General features: G+C 38.0%; 1 protein-coding gene across 1 annotated transcript in view; it reads left to right on the top strand.

The window, feature by feature from the left end:
• LOC146001282 (WD repeat-containing protein 89) overlaps positions 1-14,568 on the top strand; it is a 56,899-nt gene extending 42,331 nt beyond the window's left edge. The window contains exons 9-11 of the mRNA XM_083138582.1: positions 228-330; positions 11,263-11,349; positions 14,435-14,568. Of these exons, the coding sequence (XP_082994708.1) occupies positions 228-330; positions 11,263-11,349; positions 14,435-14,482 (238 nt within the window). The 3' untranslated portion in view covers positions 14,483-14,568. The remainder of the gene's footprint in view (positions 1-227; positions 331-11,262; positions 11,350-14,434) is intronic.
• Positions 14,569-16,223: the final 1,655 nt, after the last annotated feature.

Genomic DNA, 16,223 nt, shown 5'->3' with positions numbered 1-16,223 from the left:
GAGAAATCTATCCCTAAAAAAATAATTGTAGAAATGTAATGTTGGTAAGTTAATAATTCTTAAAAAATGAATTACCTCAGTTTGATTATGTAAGAAAATGTGATATAAATTAACCTCATTAGTAGTTCGTTGAAAAAACTATAACCAGTATACTGGTGCTGTTTTAGTATCCATATAAATATTTTGCAGTTACATAGTAAATGCAATTTCATCTTGCTTTGTTTCAGTGAGTGTTTAAGAACATTACAAGTAGAGAAAAAGAAGTTACTTCCATCTTCAGTGCTACCAGGAAACAAGCAGATTGTGCGCACAAGTTGGTTCAATGACGAAGTAAGTATATTTAGTCTATTCCAAGAAAATGTGTAAATAACTACTTCTGTTCCAATTTTGCTGGAGATCTGTACCTTTTTGCAATTGGCCAATTGTGACCTGTTGGTTTATTCCACATGTCACAATGCGTAATCAAATATGAGATAAAACATCCTTCTCCTGTACTAGCTGCACTAGTGTACTCTTAATTAACTTACCTCACAACACAGTATAAGTCCACACTTGTATGCTGTGCTGCGACGTTGTTCCAAGTTAAGCCTCAAAAGATATGCTACCCCTTTACCTGAACTGCTCTCAATCAGGTAATATGGGAAGTGTCCGATACTTCAATTAGGTGATGGTGTTACACTAATGTCTGCTTCTGTTGGGTCCCTAGTCTCGTGGGCATACAGGGGAACCAAGCAGCTTCTGCCGCTGCCAAGTCTGCTGATGCAGATGGTGACATTCTCGTCCACCTGCTGCCAGCTGGCAACCTGCAGAATGTGTTTAGTTGTTGCCTTCTTGACACGTGGCAGTCAGTACCTGGGATGCAGTAACTGGGAACAAACTTGATATCATCATGCCCATGATAGGTGCATGGCATTTCTCCTCCCGTCCCTCTCATCGAGAAGTTCTTCTTACCTGACTGCGTATTGGACACAGCCGTCTATTGGTGAGCCCAACTTAAGAGTTCAGTATGGGGCTTATGGTGACAGTGCTGCCCCATGGTGCGCAGTAGAAGAAAGCTCCAGTGTGCATCAAGCGTCTACTGTAGTGCACGCCACAGCAAAAGTTAGTGGTCAATGGGTACTGTTCAATACAAGAATGCAAATCCTTCCTGCATGACTTGGTGTGAAGCTGTTCATTCTTGCAGCTGTTGGTCCAGAATAATGACTGTCCGTGGAGGAAGATTTGAAAATCATTTTTTCCGAATATACTTTTCATATGTCTTGCTGTCTATTTTATCACATACATCGGCAGTGTATTTCTTTCTTTTATGCACAGAAAGGCTAATAATCGGGACTAGACCTACAGTTGAAAGTAGGATCCGGGCCACTATATGCCTCCACCGGTATCAAACCCTGGACACTTTGATCACGAGGCGACGACGTTACCACTGCGCCATCGGGGAGGCCTCTTCCATGTTTTTTGACACACTTTCTCATTTGAAACAGAAGTGTGTTCGTTATCCCAGCATACACCAAAGCAAATCCCACCGTCGTCGCATTTTAATCAAAGGTATTAGGGTTCGATACCTGGTGGAGACACATGATGGTTAGTATCTCTCATAAAATCATAGGTCCAGTCCCAATTAAAGTGGACACGTGTTTACAGCTACTGGCGGAAGGCTGTTAACTCCCCATATATCAGTTAACACAAGAAAAGAAAGTGCCTTTTTTAATTGTCTCAATTATAAAAGAAGGTATAGACCATCAAAACCTTACATTTCCTCTGCTTGTTGCATATTTATTATTTTCTCTTCGTATGTTAATGAGTTTTGTTTCTGACAGAGACACTCTTGGGGGGGGGGGGGGGGTTATCTCAAAAGTAAAAGCCCATAACAGCCCATACTGAACTCTTTAAGTTGGGTTCCCCAATAACACATGGTCACTTGCTGCAAGGGCTGGTCCCTCCGATGTGTCGTGTTTAACATTGTTTTGAGTGTTTGGCATATTCTTGTTGAATGTGCCAATTTTGCTTTACTCAGACAGACTTTTAATCTTCCCAGCTGTTTGTCATCCGTGTTGGGTGATAACAACAGTGTTTTATGAAATATTTTCATTATCTGAGATGAGCTGGCCTCTTCCTCTGTCTGTGAGGAAGCTTTTAGTACATTCTGAGTTTTTAATGTGTTGTGTTTGTCTTGTGCAAGTCTTTTTGCAACATTAACTAACTTTCTAGCCTTCTTAAACTCGAAGGTTCATGGCTGCAGCAACACAGGCCTTCCATCTGTCCCTATCTTGAGCAAGATCTATATACAGGAAAACCTCGTTAATACGATATTGGTTAATACGAAGTACCCTTTAATCCGAAGTTCTTCCCATTCCCCAGCCGATAAGATAGGATTTATAATGTATTTCAGTACGGATAAATCGAAATACGGATAATTTTTAATACGAAGTTGTTTACAAGACCCTTCCGCAAAACTGGTTTCGCTTAATTTGAAGTAGACACCTGCCTAAAGCCCCTATCACACGGAACTGGACTTCTAGTTGGAATGCCCTAGTTGGCGATGAACTGACTTTCTAGGTAGTAATCATGGCCACCTGGCTGACTGCTTGACTGGTTTTGAGGAATAGGACATGTTCTAATTGCTACTAACTTCTTCGACTAGATTCTGTGGAACAGCCAATCACAGCAAAGTTTGACCATGTGAAGATAATCTGTGAGTTTGCAAAGTAGCCTTTTTTTTGTCTGTGGTTTCCGAGTGCATACAGCACGAAAGGCGTGTTTACAATTGAAAAAGCTAAAATATTCTTCCATACGTGGATAGTCCATACGTGGATAGTAAACATTGTAAAGTATGTACGAGATCAGCGCCGTTCTTCTCTACATAAAACCATTGAATGCGATGCGATATTCCTCTCGGTTGAATAGTTATCGTATTTTAAAAGTGTGAAGTGATACGTTGTTTACATCTCGCGCGGCCGCCATTATGGGAACGAAAGACTATCGACAAGTACGGTATAACAAGTACCGTGTGAGGCGAAAACTAGCAAATGGGTAGCCAGTACAGCGTCAACTAGAATATTCCAACTAGAAATCCAGTTCCGTGTGATAGGGGCTTAAGTCGACAAGAGAAGATCGAATGTGGAGAGAGCTTGGACGTTATTTTAACTTGACCTTGACATGTTTCCTTGTCCTAAGAGCTGCTGACAACTCCAGGGAAGTAGCCCGAAATGCCCGCTGGACATTGATATTCTTTGTCAATGTGCATGGGAGGTCAAGCTCTTTCCCCGCTGAATGCGCCACCTTGGAAATATTCACCAGTGCTAGATGAGAAATGCGAGATAAGATCGCACGAATGTTCCAAAATACAAGATGCGTGGCGCCTGGAAGTCTCACCCATCTGTCTAGCTCTGAGCTCGAGATACAGCAATTTCCCGTGAGCGAGCAACTTTTGGCCTGGTAGCCGACAACTTCCGGTAACCACTTTCATTAAAAGCATGTTCTTTGTGCCCTGTAGAACTTCATTAAAAAAAAAAGGGAAACTGTTAGATAATCAAAGCCGCATAGGCCAACTAAAGATCGTCAACCCGCTTAATGCGTTGTCATCTAGGTTTCCCTCAAAAGTTGAAGTCGATCTTACGTATGTTGCAACTCTAGTTTCCCGTTTCATACGTTTCCCGGCCACAATTTTCTTGCTCGTGTGCGCACACTTGCTCCTTTCCTTTGGCGTCTAAAAAAAAGCAAACAGTTCTGAATACCTTCTTCAAAACGAACAAAAACCGCATGATAAGTAAAAGAAAAGTGACCCCCTTCCTTCTACAACAGCTCATTATCCGCCACTGGTGTGCATGGTAATGCGATAATTGCAGAATTCAGGTCCCTCTTTCTTGTTTGAATGCAGATGTCTGGATAGGAAATATTGCCCGTATTATTGTCTGTTGCATGGTAAAAGGTAATACAAGGATCATTTTTTTTTTTCACAGGAATAAGCGTCATTGTTTTGAATCTCGCAAAGCCATATAATCCCCGCTTTTCTTCAGAAGCATTAGCGTGCTGCTGTTAAAAAAACGACAAAAAAACCCGAGTGTTTGACCTCCAAAATACTCCTGAAACCTACAATAAATTGTCGATTAATCTGAAAATATGCAAGTTTCGTAAAGCTTGTTTTTAGTTCATTTTATGCTGATGAGCTAAGCGGGATTAAATATACAGTTTAAAGTGGGATCCAAACCAGAGTGATTATCAAGTGCGCCGTGCAAACAGATCGCAAGTTGTGTGTTTACTTTTTCAGAGTAGATTACAATGCAAGTTGAGGAAGAGTTTGAACTGATCCCTGGAACGGGGGGGGGGGGGGGGGGGGCGATTATGAAGTTAACTGAAGCAAAGAATGCGTGACTTTTTTTACGATGTCTTTTTAACAGCCAAACCAGAACGAAATTTACAGCCCCGATTTTTTTGTTTTTTGCCAGGGAAAGGTTGTGTTCTCTCCCAACAGAATCTTCTCTTACCAGTTAATCCTGTAACGGACAATGTTCTAGTGAACGCACATAAAATCCAATATTCATTCTGTCCGATTATCTCCCGTCTCTTGCTTGCGCCAGTGACTACCGTCAAGATTCTTCCGAGTTTCACTTCTTGCAGTAAACGAGATTGTTTTCCTTTCCCTAGGTCTCCCTGCAAACGGGTTTCTTATGAACTAAAATTGTAAGAATTTCGTGGAAGAGCAACGACTTTGCACAATTAAAAGAAAATACCGTTTGTTAAAAGACTTTTTGCCACAACATGCATCCCGTGCATAACCGGTTGTATAACTAGGCAGGATAAATGGTGTTAACAGTCTCCTTGGAATCTTTGTGTCCGCGTTACGCTCCTTGTTCTCACTTTCTTTAAAACGTACAATATTATTATATAGTACATATAAAGCTTATTTTCTGAGCTACCACCAAGTATAAAACATCCTTTGTGGGGGGAATTTATACTCTACTTTATTTATACCTGAAAACAGGCGCCATCTTGAAAAGTTTGGATAACTCGAAGTCGTTTAATACGAAGTTGACATTTTTTGGTCCCTTGAACTTCGTATTAAGGAGGTTTTCCTGTACTCTTTTCCATCTCTACCAATTTCCTTTAGGTCTATCTCAACGTTGTCCCTCAATCTTCGTCTTGGCCTTCCTACAGGTCTCTTACCATCAGGTTTTCCAACAAGAATCCTGTAAACTCCTGTTTCCTCTCCCATTCGTGCCACATGGCCTGCCCACCTAAGTCTTCTTAATTCTTAATTATTCTAATAATATCTGGACATGAATACAAATTATGTAGTTCTAAATTATGTAACCTTCTCGACTCACCTGTCTCCTCATCCCTTTGAGGTCCAAATATTTTCCTAAGGATCTTATTTACTTATTTTTACAACATTGCACTTTTAATTTTTTCCCAAGTAGCTTTCTACACCCCTTGTTTTAATTTTTTTAAGTCAGAATTTTAAGTAAGGAGATATTTTCCCAAATATGTTGAAGAGTGCCAAATGGCCTAAAGTGCTGATGCACCAATTTCCCCCCCCTCTCTCTCTCTCTCTCTCTCTCTCTCCCCCCCCCTCCCTCCCTCCCTCCCTCCCTCCCCCTCCCCCCCATTCGAGGTGTATCTCAACACAGCACTAAGTCGTGGATCAAACGTACGTTCAGTTTCTGTGCACAGAGCTGCAGTCTGAACTAAGGAAACCTGAGAGTCCCACACAGCTAGAAGCCGGGAGCAGTCTAGTTAGGGGGTTCTGCCCGGTTGCCAGGGTGTGGGTTTATTCTTCCACGTCCTCTGGGCATGTGCAACTGAAAAATGTGCCATGAGCTAGCTGGTTATATGATCTCTGAATGGCAGGTTAGGCACATGGTGGAAAGCTGAACTGTGCTGTTGTCATGAAGTCTCAGTATTGCTAATCTGCTACTTACATAGCTGCCAACTTTATGTACAAAATTATTATAAGTTAAGATGGTAAAAATCCCCATAAGCATGTGTGGGAGAATACACAATACAGATTGAATTAGTGTGTGATAACAATAGGAAAACTTCCCAATACTAATAGTTTTTACCTCAGAGGGTCATGTTACATGATATAAGATGACAAATAACACAGTTTCAGCATAAACGAAGAGGAGAATACATAAAACTGGTCAATAGAACAGAAGCATCGCCTTTGCAGGGCCATATTGCCAAGTAAACACTGTGAAACAAGAAACAAAACGGTAGCAGAGACTGCGCAGGGCCAACAAAAGAACATTTAAGGGCATGCAAGACAGTCTCTGCTCGGCTTTTCCCTCAGTCAGTGTTGCTAACTTAGCTCTCTTGGAGCCAGATATAGTTCTTTCGTGCACTCGTTTGCCTGTGAACTGGGGCACCCGCCCCTGTACCTCACTATGATACCATCACTGGTTCCAGCGCACATAGACCAACTTTTGCCATGATTATACATTTTGCACGTGACATGATATTGTTATATTAGCTGCATCGCCCCATCCCCTCTTATATCCCAAGCTACTTTTTTTTATGGTGCTGTGTTGACATGGAATTGGCATAATATTGTTATCAGAGAATCCTTTATTTTCGATTTCGTGTTACCATGAGGTGGGTGATGCCACCAAATCTCGATGGTGAAAACTAAGAATAAATTGTCATCAATTTAGAGTTAACGGTAATAGCAGCGCCCCACCCCTTCGACAACTAACATTACTCTAGGAAGCACTTCGTAAATCTAGCTCCTTGAAAGTCAGTTTTTAAAGATGAAATTTAGCTTTTATGCACACCAGGTTTGGCAACACTGCCAGAGGCAAGGAGAAATGCATTGGGCATATGGGAGTATTCTTTGATTTGTTATCTTGGGAATATCAAACTTCCGATTGAATAGAAAATGATATCAACGGGAAGAGGACAGTTTGAAGAAGTAATTGCCCAGCAGAAAAGTCGGTCCCATTTGATGTTGAAGCTGATTCCCCATAAGGAATACATGGGATTCCGAAAATTCTTATTCGTCATAATTTTTACAGGTCGTATCTGGCTTAAAAATAAACTTTGAAAAACGCTTTGACCTGCCACATATGGAGAAATTCATACTCTTGTACCCCCATGTTTGTCTTCAGAAGCATTGCCCATTCCGACAATATTCAAATAAATGCACACATGGTACGTAACTGTATCTCCTTACCTTAAATGGTATATTCAAAACTTTCAACCCATTTGCATAAAAGCATAAATATTTATACTGGAACAACGAAGTCTTGAATATGTGTGTAAGTTACACAGACCATTAGTAGAGGCACATATTTTGGTAAATAAAATAAAATTTCGCTTTTATAGTGCAGAAAAAGCCATATATAAAAATAACTACTAACTAACTCCCTAGCCTTCTTAAACCCGAAGGTTCATGGCTGCAGCAACACAGGCCTTCCATCTTTCCCTATCTTGAGCAAGTTCTATATACTCTTTTCCATCTCTACCGATTTCCCTTAGGTCCATCTCAACGTTGTCCCTCCATCTTCGTCTTGGCCTTCCTACAGGTCTCTTACCATCAGGTTTCCCAACAAGAATCCTGTAAACTCCTCTTTTGTCTCCCATTCGTGCCACATGGCCTGCCCACCTAAGTCTTCTTGATTTAATTATTCTAATAATATCTGGACATGAATACAATTATGTAGTTCTAAATTATGTAACCTTCTCGACTCACCTGTCTCCTCATCCCTTTGAGGTCCAAATATTTTCCTAAGGATCTTATTAACTTATTTTTACAACATTGCACTTTTAATTTTTTCCCAAGTAGCTTTTTACACCCCTTGTTTTAATTTTTTTTTAAGTCAGAATTTTAAGTAAGGAGATATTTTCCCAAATATATTGAAGAGTGCCAAATGGCCTAAAGTGCTGATGCACGCAATTTTTTTTTAGTTTCTTAGATATTAAACGAGAAGACAAAAGTTTATGAAGAGAGAAGTAACATGCATTTCCTGAATTAAGCCTACTTTTTATTTCCTCTTTAATATAATTTTCATTTGTTAATATTACTCCTAAGTATTTGAATTTGGAAACTGGTTCAAACGAGTTGTTATCAATAATTAGATTTTGATTATTACCTAACACTTGGTTTCGGCCTGTAAGCATATATTTAGTTTTCTCTTTGTTAACTTCCAAACCTATCTCTTTAGCAGTTTTGAAAAATATTTTAGCATTATTCTTAATTGTAATCACATCATCCCCTAGTAAGTCTACATCATCTGCATATGCTAACAACTGAGTCACACCATTTAATTTCAGTCCTTCTTATATAAAAATACATTTGATTTTAAAATTGTGAATATAATCCCAAATTTGATTTAAAAATTGCACTTTCTACACAAAATAAACAAACATATCCGTTTTAATAACATATTTATATCATACCAGAATATTAAGTTTATTCTTGTATAAAGGGATCCATTTTTGCTTCTCAAATATTTACAGCAGAATTAATCAATTTTCCGTGAATTGCATAACTCTCAGGATAATTCTGACTTCAGAAAGTGTTGCATTAGTAAATAAACTCTAAATTTCATGTTCAAGAGTCTATTTCGCATTTTGCAGTTCATTGCGCATTATTTCGTAACAAAACAGGGTAGGAAAATACACCTCATACCTTTCAGAAACGTAAAAAATTAACATTACAATGTGTTATTTCACATTTTGTGTTTTCGTCAAAAACTAAATATGCATGCTTCTAACCAGTAGTAAATATTCAATTTTTGCTTTTTATACTCGAGTCATTGCATACTGGAGCCTTGTATTTGTTTTGCCATTTTTGTTCTTTGAAAATATTTTAATTAAGGCTGAGTCTAATGTCGATACAACTGCTGATCCTTGAAAATTGTAACAATTCCGAGTAGTTCAGATTATTTATAAATTTTAATATATAATAAATTTCCATTGGAACTTCATCATGGCAGTTTACCAAAGTTTTGCTTTAACATATTAAAATAGGACAAGAATAGTGATGACAGTGCAGTCAATCAACTCTTAATTCATGAGTCTCACTAATCTCTTTTAAAACAAGGGTAAATGCTCTTGGTTACATTTGAAGTTCTGACTGGTTCATCATTTTTACATACGTGTCAGATCTAACAGCGTCGAATCAGAAATCAAATTACTGTATCAGCACACTAAGCCGCGTGTCAAGCTAACTTTGCAGCAGGTTTTATGTATCAATCCGCACAAGAACTGAGCTCAGAATCTTCCGTGCCAGTCTTGCATCAACCGCCGAGCTGCTTACATCGCAGACACAGAAAATCCGCAGTGTTCCCAACCGTGCAAAACACATTAAAACCCGCTTGCATGTCAAGCGAAATGTACCTGAAACCTAAAATTTTTAAAATACTTTCTGCACATAGATTATTTAATAAATGTGTCCTTACTTAACATAAATCGCGAAATATGAGAGCATGTGTGTATATTTCGAGCACGCAAAAAATAAATAAGACAAAGGTAAAAGTAAGCAACGATAGGCCCCTCTTGAATTTAATGACAAATTATTGATTTTGGTTTAGAAAGAAATAAATTTATGAAAAACCTGATTGCGTCGTTCGCAATACATCTATTACCGTAAGACACATGCACTTCAAGTTATACTACTAAAAAAAGCACGATTTGTTATTGGTGATATATATACAATGGAGTGAATGGTCTGCTGCTATTACTCTGTTTGGTTTCAATTTATGAATCACTTCACTAAACCAGGATTCAAATCTTGGTCTTTCCATTTCCTCCTGATAATCACCCTTCCCTTTCTTTGCATAGAACAGTAAACATGTGCCTTCAACAAAGCCTTCATTGCCGCCAGTTCGTGAAACAATAAGCCTCAACCTCTTTCGTTGGTTTTTCAGCCCTGGCGGTGGTTTTGCATGGTGGTATCTTTCCATGTTTGATTCAATGCATCCCCCGTTGATGCACGTCTCGTGTCCAAATGATAACATGTTTCTTCTCACTGCGATATTCAAAATAACACTTGGGTAAAACCGCACGCTGAACAGGAGGCCTCGATTCAGCCATTCTCACCGCTGTATAGCACAATTATTAATCATGATAAATATAGGTTTAAAATAGTGGGATGTGCAACACTGGTATCACGGATTCCATGTGCACTGCAACGTATTCAGTCTCGCTCGACTCGCTCTTAATTTGAGTACTAAGTACTTAACAGTTACTTAAGATTAATGTTAGTGATCTAAATGTACATGTTTGTGCTGATTCAGCTATTTTGCAATGTTTATAACAATATATTTATCTGGCAATTACAATTACTGCTTTTTACATGCTACAGAACACCAAGAATAAAATAGTTTTTATACACTCAATAATCTTAAAAAAGTTTACCTTTGTATGTAAACCTTGATGCAATCAACAATTTCAATGAAATTAATTCTAAATCTGAATGTTTCTATATTGCAGCTTTAAGAGAACGCATGTTTGAAGATATTGTTTATTGATATTACCAGTCAAAAATAATAGTTATAAATATGAATTTAAATTGTTGCACAATTAGATAATTTGGCCTCATACACTAATTTGCTATTAAACATCACATTTATTAAAACTGGTACAAATTGCAATTCCAGGCACATTTAATTATATTACATGAATAAATTTTGAGTGATCATGTGACCAAAGTATTATTTTAATTTCAAAATGTGGACTAACCATGTCAAATCTAAATGTGACAATATATCAGCTTTATTGCGTAATATTTATAATTGTATATGAATAGTCATTTTATCATAGAATCAGTTTTCTCCATGAACATTATTTTAATTATTATTATTATTTGTAATTTCAAGACACTCAGACTCGGAAAAGGTATTGTCTGGTATCTGATTAAACTCCTACATATATTTTTCAATACTGACACCAATCCGATACATCTGTATCGATTCTGCCTTAATCCTAATACTAATACAATCTGTATGTTCATTAGTAAATACATAAACTACTGGGTTATTAATTTGTCATTATTTTATTTCATTGGTATTAAAAATTTTCTTTAGATCAATATGGTAATTCTATGTCAAATCAAATGCATTAATATATTTATTTAGCCTGATACACAGGGATTCATATTGTTATTGTTTTCATTCAAACCTCCTTAGACATTAAGTTGGAACCAAAGGAATTTCCAATAAATATAAGTTAGAATTCATTGTAAAAGCTATTGTGTTAAAATTATGTAATTTATTGCCTAATATAATCAACTCGTGTGTGACACATTTGTTTTTCCAACAGAATGAATTGTTGGTAACAGGAGGTGAAAGTGGCATCCTTAGCCTGTGGAAACCTGGGAAGAGTGAAGCTCCTAGTTTAGACATGAAGGTATGTTTTTAATAGAAATGAAGAACAGCATAGCCTGTTAGACTAATTTACTTTTAAAGGAATAGTGGTTTGTCTGTCAGATATTCTGGTTGGGAATCAGCACAGTGTACAGCAATTTAAGATATTTTAATTCTTTACCAAGGGCTCCCACGTAGCCAAGTGGTTAGCACTCTCACCTTTGGTCTGAGCGTTCCTGGTGGGTGCCCCCAAAATTTCAGCATTGACCCAGCGTCCTGGGGACAATTGGGAAGCTACTTCAAGAAGTAGCGGGCGTCGGTCATGAAAACCAGAAAACAGTGGCGATGGGATCCGATGCGCTGACCATGCCTCACCCAATGAAAAGCCGCTGGTAGGCCCTGGACCTTCAAGGGCTGTTGCGCCACGAAGTTTAGTTTAGTTTAACTCTTTACCCATTAATAGTTGACTTACGTAAGTTTTACATGTACACATAGAATGTACCTTTTTTACCTTTACTGCTGCACAAAAAAATCATAGGAAAAAATGTTGGGGTTCTACAACCATACAAATGTGTGTTAAAAATTGTTCAATGGTTCATCCAAAGAAAATGTAATTGAAATATCCAATATGGTTAAATAATAATACAAAGGCATGATATGTGCCGATAAGTACCCTTGTCCAGCAGTATGCTAGGTAAATGTTGTATTGTATGTAATGTATGTAGATATATGTTCCACCATGTTTAGCACTGTGCTCTAAATAGAGCTCAAACGAGTGCAGGCAAAATTTACATAATGGAGCTACGTTTTGGAATTTTTATGTTCACAATGTTGTAATGTTTCTTTAGTAAATTATTGTTTTCTTCTTCTAATTGTGCCTGTATTGAGATGGAATGTCAATATTTTACTTTCCCTGAAAGCCTAGCCATCCTATCCAAAGTAAAGCCAACTCTGAAGAATAGTTCTCATTTTGTAAATTTAAAAAAATCCTGTACTCTAATTTTTTTAACCAACAAAAAAGTAAAACCGGCTTTGAGAAACCTCCAATACTCGTACTGCATTGAAATTCAAGTATGTCACACCTTCTTGTGTATACACATGATTTTTGAGAAATGACATATTAACCTTTAGGATCCCAAGCGTATCGATCGAGATACCCAAATGTAACCCTCACGGGCCCAAGCATCTCGATCAAGATGCTTTGTCAAGGTCGTAGTTTTTACGTTATAACTTTCCTATGTTTGGCTAGAATTTCGATTTTTTTTGTATTGTTCCTAACACATGTATTTAACAGAAATGTTTTTTTGCATTTTTTTTGTCTTCATGAAATGGAGGGGAAAAGGCGGGAAAAGGGACTTCTCTTTTGCGTCTCTTTTCAAGGTCAAATTTTTGCCAACAAAGGAAGACCAGCTTTGTTGTTCTCAAGCAATGCTTTTCACTCCCTCCTGTTAACTGCATTCGAAGGATACTTGTTCATCAGTGTCCATGTCAAAATGAAAGTTTTCCGTGAGGGTGCAAGCAGGGGGGTGGGGAAGGGGGATGACTGGTTGTTGAATCTGCGTTGTGAGAATGGAATTTCGAAGCACGCTGAAGGAAACCTTTGTTTTTTTAGCACAAGTGTCCACAAGTTTCAACAGGGGTTACCCTGCATTGTCTAAAAATACAATTTCAAGCAGCTGCAAGAATCGGCGCTCATTTTTCACTGCATTCTAGCTTTTCGTCCGTGAATGTTGTGCGTAGGTGTCGTTTTGTGCCCAAGTGCGAGGACATTTTTTGGGTGAAGTGACAATTTTTTAAAATAATTTTTTGGGGTTTTCTCCCTTCCCCCTCCATATATACGCCAAATTTGCATAAATTTTGCATTTTGTGCATTTTGACATTTTTTGGGGGGCGGGGGGAAACACCATTTTTTTTAAGAAAAGTATTTTTTAGTGGATTTCCCCCCTTTCCCCCTCCATATGTACACCGAATGTGCATAAATTATATATCGTCTGAATCTGTGATTCATTCTGCGTACAATGGTATACCTTTCATATCTCTAGGGCATTTAGTTTCTGAGCTATAGTCATTTCAATGTAACTCTGCAGTTCGCTCAATTCCGAAGCTTGAGACAGTGGCGTACAAGCCTTTCGTTTCAGGGGTACAACTCGCGTAATATTGGTCATATGACAAAAATGAAAATATTTTTTTTTTGTTTCTTACATGCCAGCGATAATTTCTATGTGCATTTTGAACTTTTCATATCCTTGGGGGGGGGGGGGGAGAAACCCCATTTTTTAAAAAAAAAGTATTCAGGGGATTTCCCCCCTTTCCCCTCCATATATACGCCGAATGTGCATAAATTATATATCGTCTGAATCTGTGATTCATTCTGCGTACAATGGTATATCGTTCATATCTCCAGGGCAAATAGTCTCTGAGCTAAAGTCATTTCAAGGTACCGCTGCATTTTGAAGCTTAAATCAGTGGTGTGCCGACCATTCCTTTTGGGGGTACAACTCAAGTAACATTGGTCATATGATAAAAATGCAAATATTTTTGTGTTCCTTACATGTCAGCGATCATTTCCATGTGCATGTCGACAATGTCATGTACTTTTTTCTTGAGGGGAGGGTGGGAGAACCAATTTTTTTTCCCCGAAATTTTGGAATTTTGAGAGTTAGCCCCCTCCCCCGCCACATATACGCCGAATTTGCATACATTTCATATAGTCTGAATCTCTGGTTATTCCGTGTACAACGGTATATCACTCATCTCTCTATGGCAATTAGTCTCCGATCTTCACTCATTTAATTGAAACTGCATTTTGCTCAAAATCTGCTCGGGACCGAGAGGCTTACCAGTGAAAATGGCCTTGGGACTCAAAAGGTTAAATGCTGCGATGTGTTTCTGGTGTTCATACATTGGACATGCAGGAGTTCGTTCCTTACATATGGAATCCAATGCATGGACTAGCAGACATCTAAAGGTTAAAAGTTGATTAAAGATAATTGGATATAATTTGATTGCATGCATATCTCGTATTTGAAATGTTCATCTTCTTGCTTCAATTTTTAATGTTATAATCAATGAGAGATTGAACATGTAATCCCAGCAACCATAGTAAGAGTTGTTTTTTTTTCTTCCAGGCAAAATCCTCCAAGAAACTAAGGAAACACAAAAGCAAACCATTTTGACACTGCATCAAATTTATTTAAAGTGTTCAATATTTTCTCTACATGGAATGATTTTTTTAAAAATAAAGTGTGTAAATAATTAATTACCTGGTGCTTGTAGTTATTGCATAAATAACAATTCCTGACCTATCCTCATTCCCTCATTTTGCAGATGAATACATTAGATAGAAAGTGTTAAAAATAAAACTGCAAAGGTGGTTTGGGTAATAAAGGAAATGTACTATATTTACTTTTTCATGAACTCAAGAATTTCATCATCACTTATAGGTGACAAGTTTTTAAATGTTGTTGTAAAATGTAAATTTATGGGGTGCATTCTTATTTCTTATTATTATTATTTTGATCCTCCATCGTTTGACAACAAATTGATGCTTATTGCACAAAATATAATTTCAAGTTTATAATATGTGGGCTGGGGGTGTTAATGAAATGATGATGATGATGATGTACACAGTTTGTATAAACCATAATAATTATTATCTGATCATCATTCTGTGGCTGGCTTCACTCGCACAGGGAAATGGACATATTTATGTCCGAGATCTCCCATTTGGAGAAACTTCTACGTGAGTGTTCAGAATGCTAATTCTCTCGAGAGTGGTGAGTCGGGGTCCGGGACTTTATGTTATAACATATTTTTTTATATATATCATGGGATCGAATTTCGGAGTGGGATCGAATTTCGGAGTGCGATCTCGACGTATCTGGTGATGATAAACTGAAATTAGCAAATTTGATAGGACATAATTTGACATATTTTACGATTTTTTTTGTTTTTACAACATATTTATTCCTTCTTCAGGCAAGATAACATATTTAGCTATCTATAATTTCCTACTTTTCCTACATACAAATAATTATTTATCATGTATCCGGATCTTTATTATCCACTTATTTTGAGACTCTAAACTGAAAACATCCATGACACCTCTGTGCAGGCACACCCGCAGGTTTTTTTCCTGGAGGAGGGAAAGTGAGCCCTTGCCCCCCTCCGGGCGTCCATGCATCTGCGTTATTGTCTGAGCTTGCATGATGTGAACAAACTGCCCTTCATTGTTGTACGCATTCACGAGAATCGCCAGCGAGAAACAAAACAAATTTGAACTGTTGTATGACCTTCTTTTTTCAATTTTACAACAATTAAAAAACTGACAGTTACGAGCTCAAGTCGGCAGACTTTGATTTTACCAATAATGCGAAAAAGAGGCAGACATCAAGAAAAGAACCTGGATGTTTGTGTTTGTCGATAAGAAATAAGAACAATGCTTCGAACGAGTGTTGTTTAACGCAGTGGCTTCTCTTTCATGCCAAGTGAATATGGTTTGACGAGGCAATCTCGAATCGGTGGTCGATTGAGAGGCGCAATAGTATCAGAATGATGCCTCGTGTAAAGGAATCAGATTCGGTCAAATTGAGAGAATTTGGTAGTGATGTTTTTGCGACAGATGACAAGATTTTGTTTTGCAAGCTATGTGATATTTCTGTTTGATATTCAAAGAGGTCTTCTGTGTTGCAGCATCTAGACACGGCGAAGCACATAAGAAACTTGCAAAGGAAGAAAACGAACGTAGCTCAGGCATTACTTCCACATGCGGTGTCAGTCCAGGGCAGTCGGCAGTCTTCTTTCACCCAGGAACTGTGCAAAGCATTCATCACATCTGGTATTCCTCTGTGGAAGTTGGAAGAACCAACACTTGGTAAGTTTCTTCAGAAGTACTGCGACAGGGAAATTTCAGGAAGA

The sequence above is a fragment of the Lepisma saccharinum genome, chromosome 17 (assembly GCF_977018435.1).
Source record: "Lepisma saccharinum chromosome 17, izLepSacc3.1, whole genome shotgun sequence".
Lineage (NCBI taxonomy): Eukaryota > Metazoa > Arthropoda > Insecta > Zygentoma > Lepismatidae > Lepisma > Lepisma saccharinum.
The sequence above is the reverse complement of the archived record's forward strand: the minus strand, read 5'-3'. Positions and strand labels throughout refer to the sequence as shown.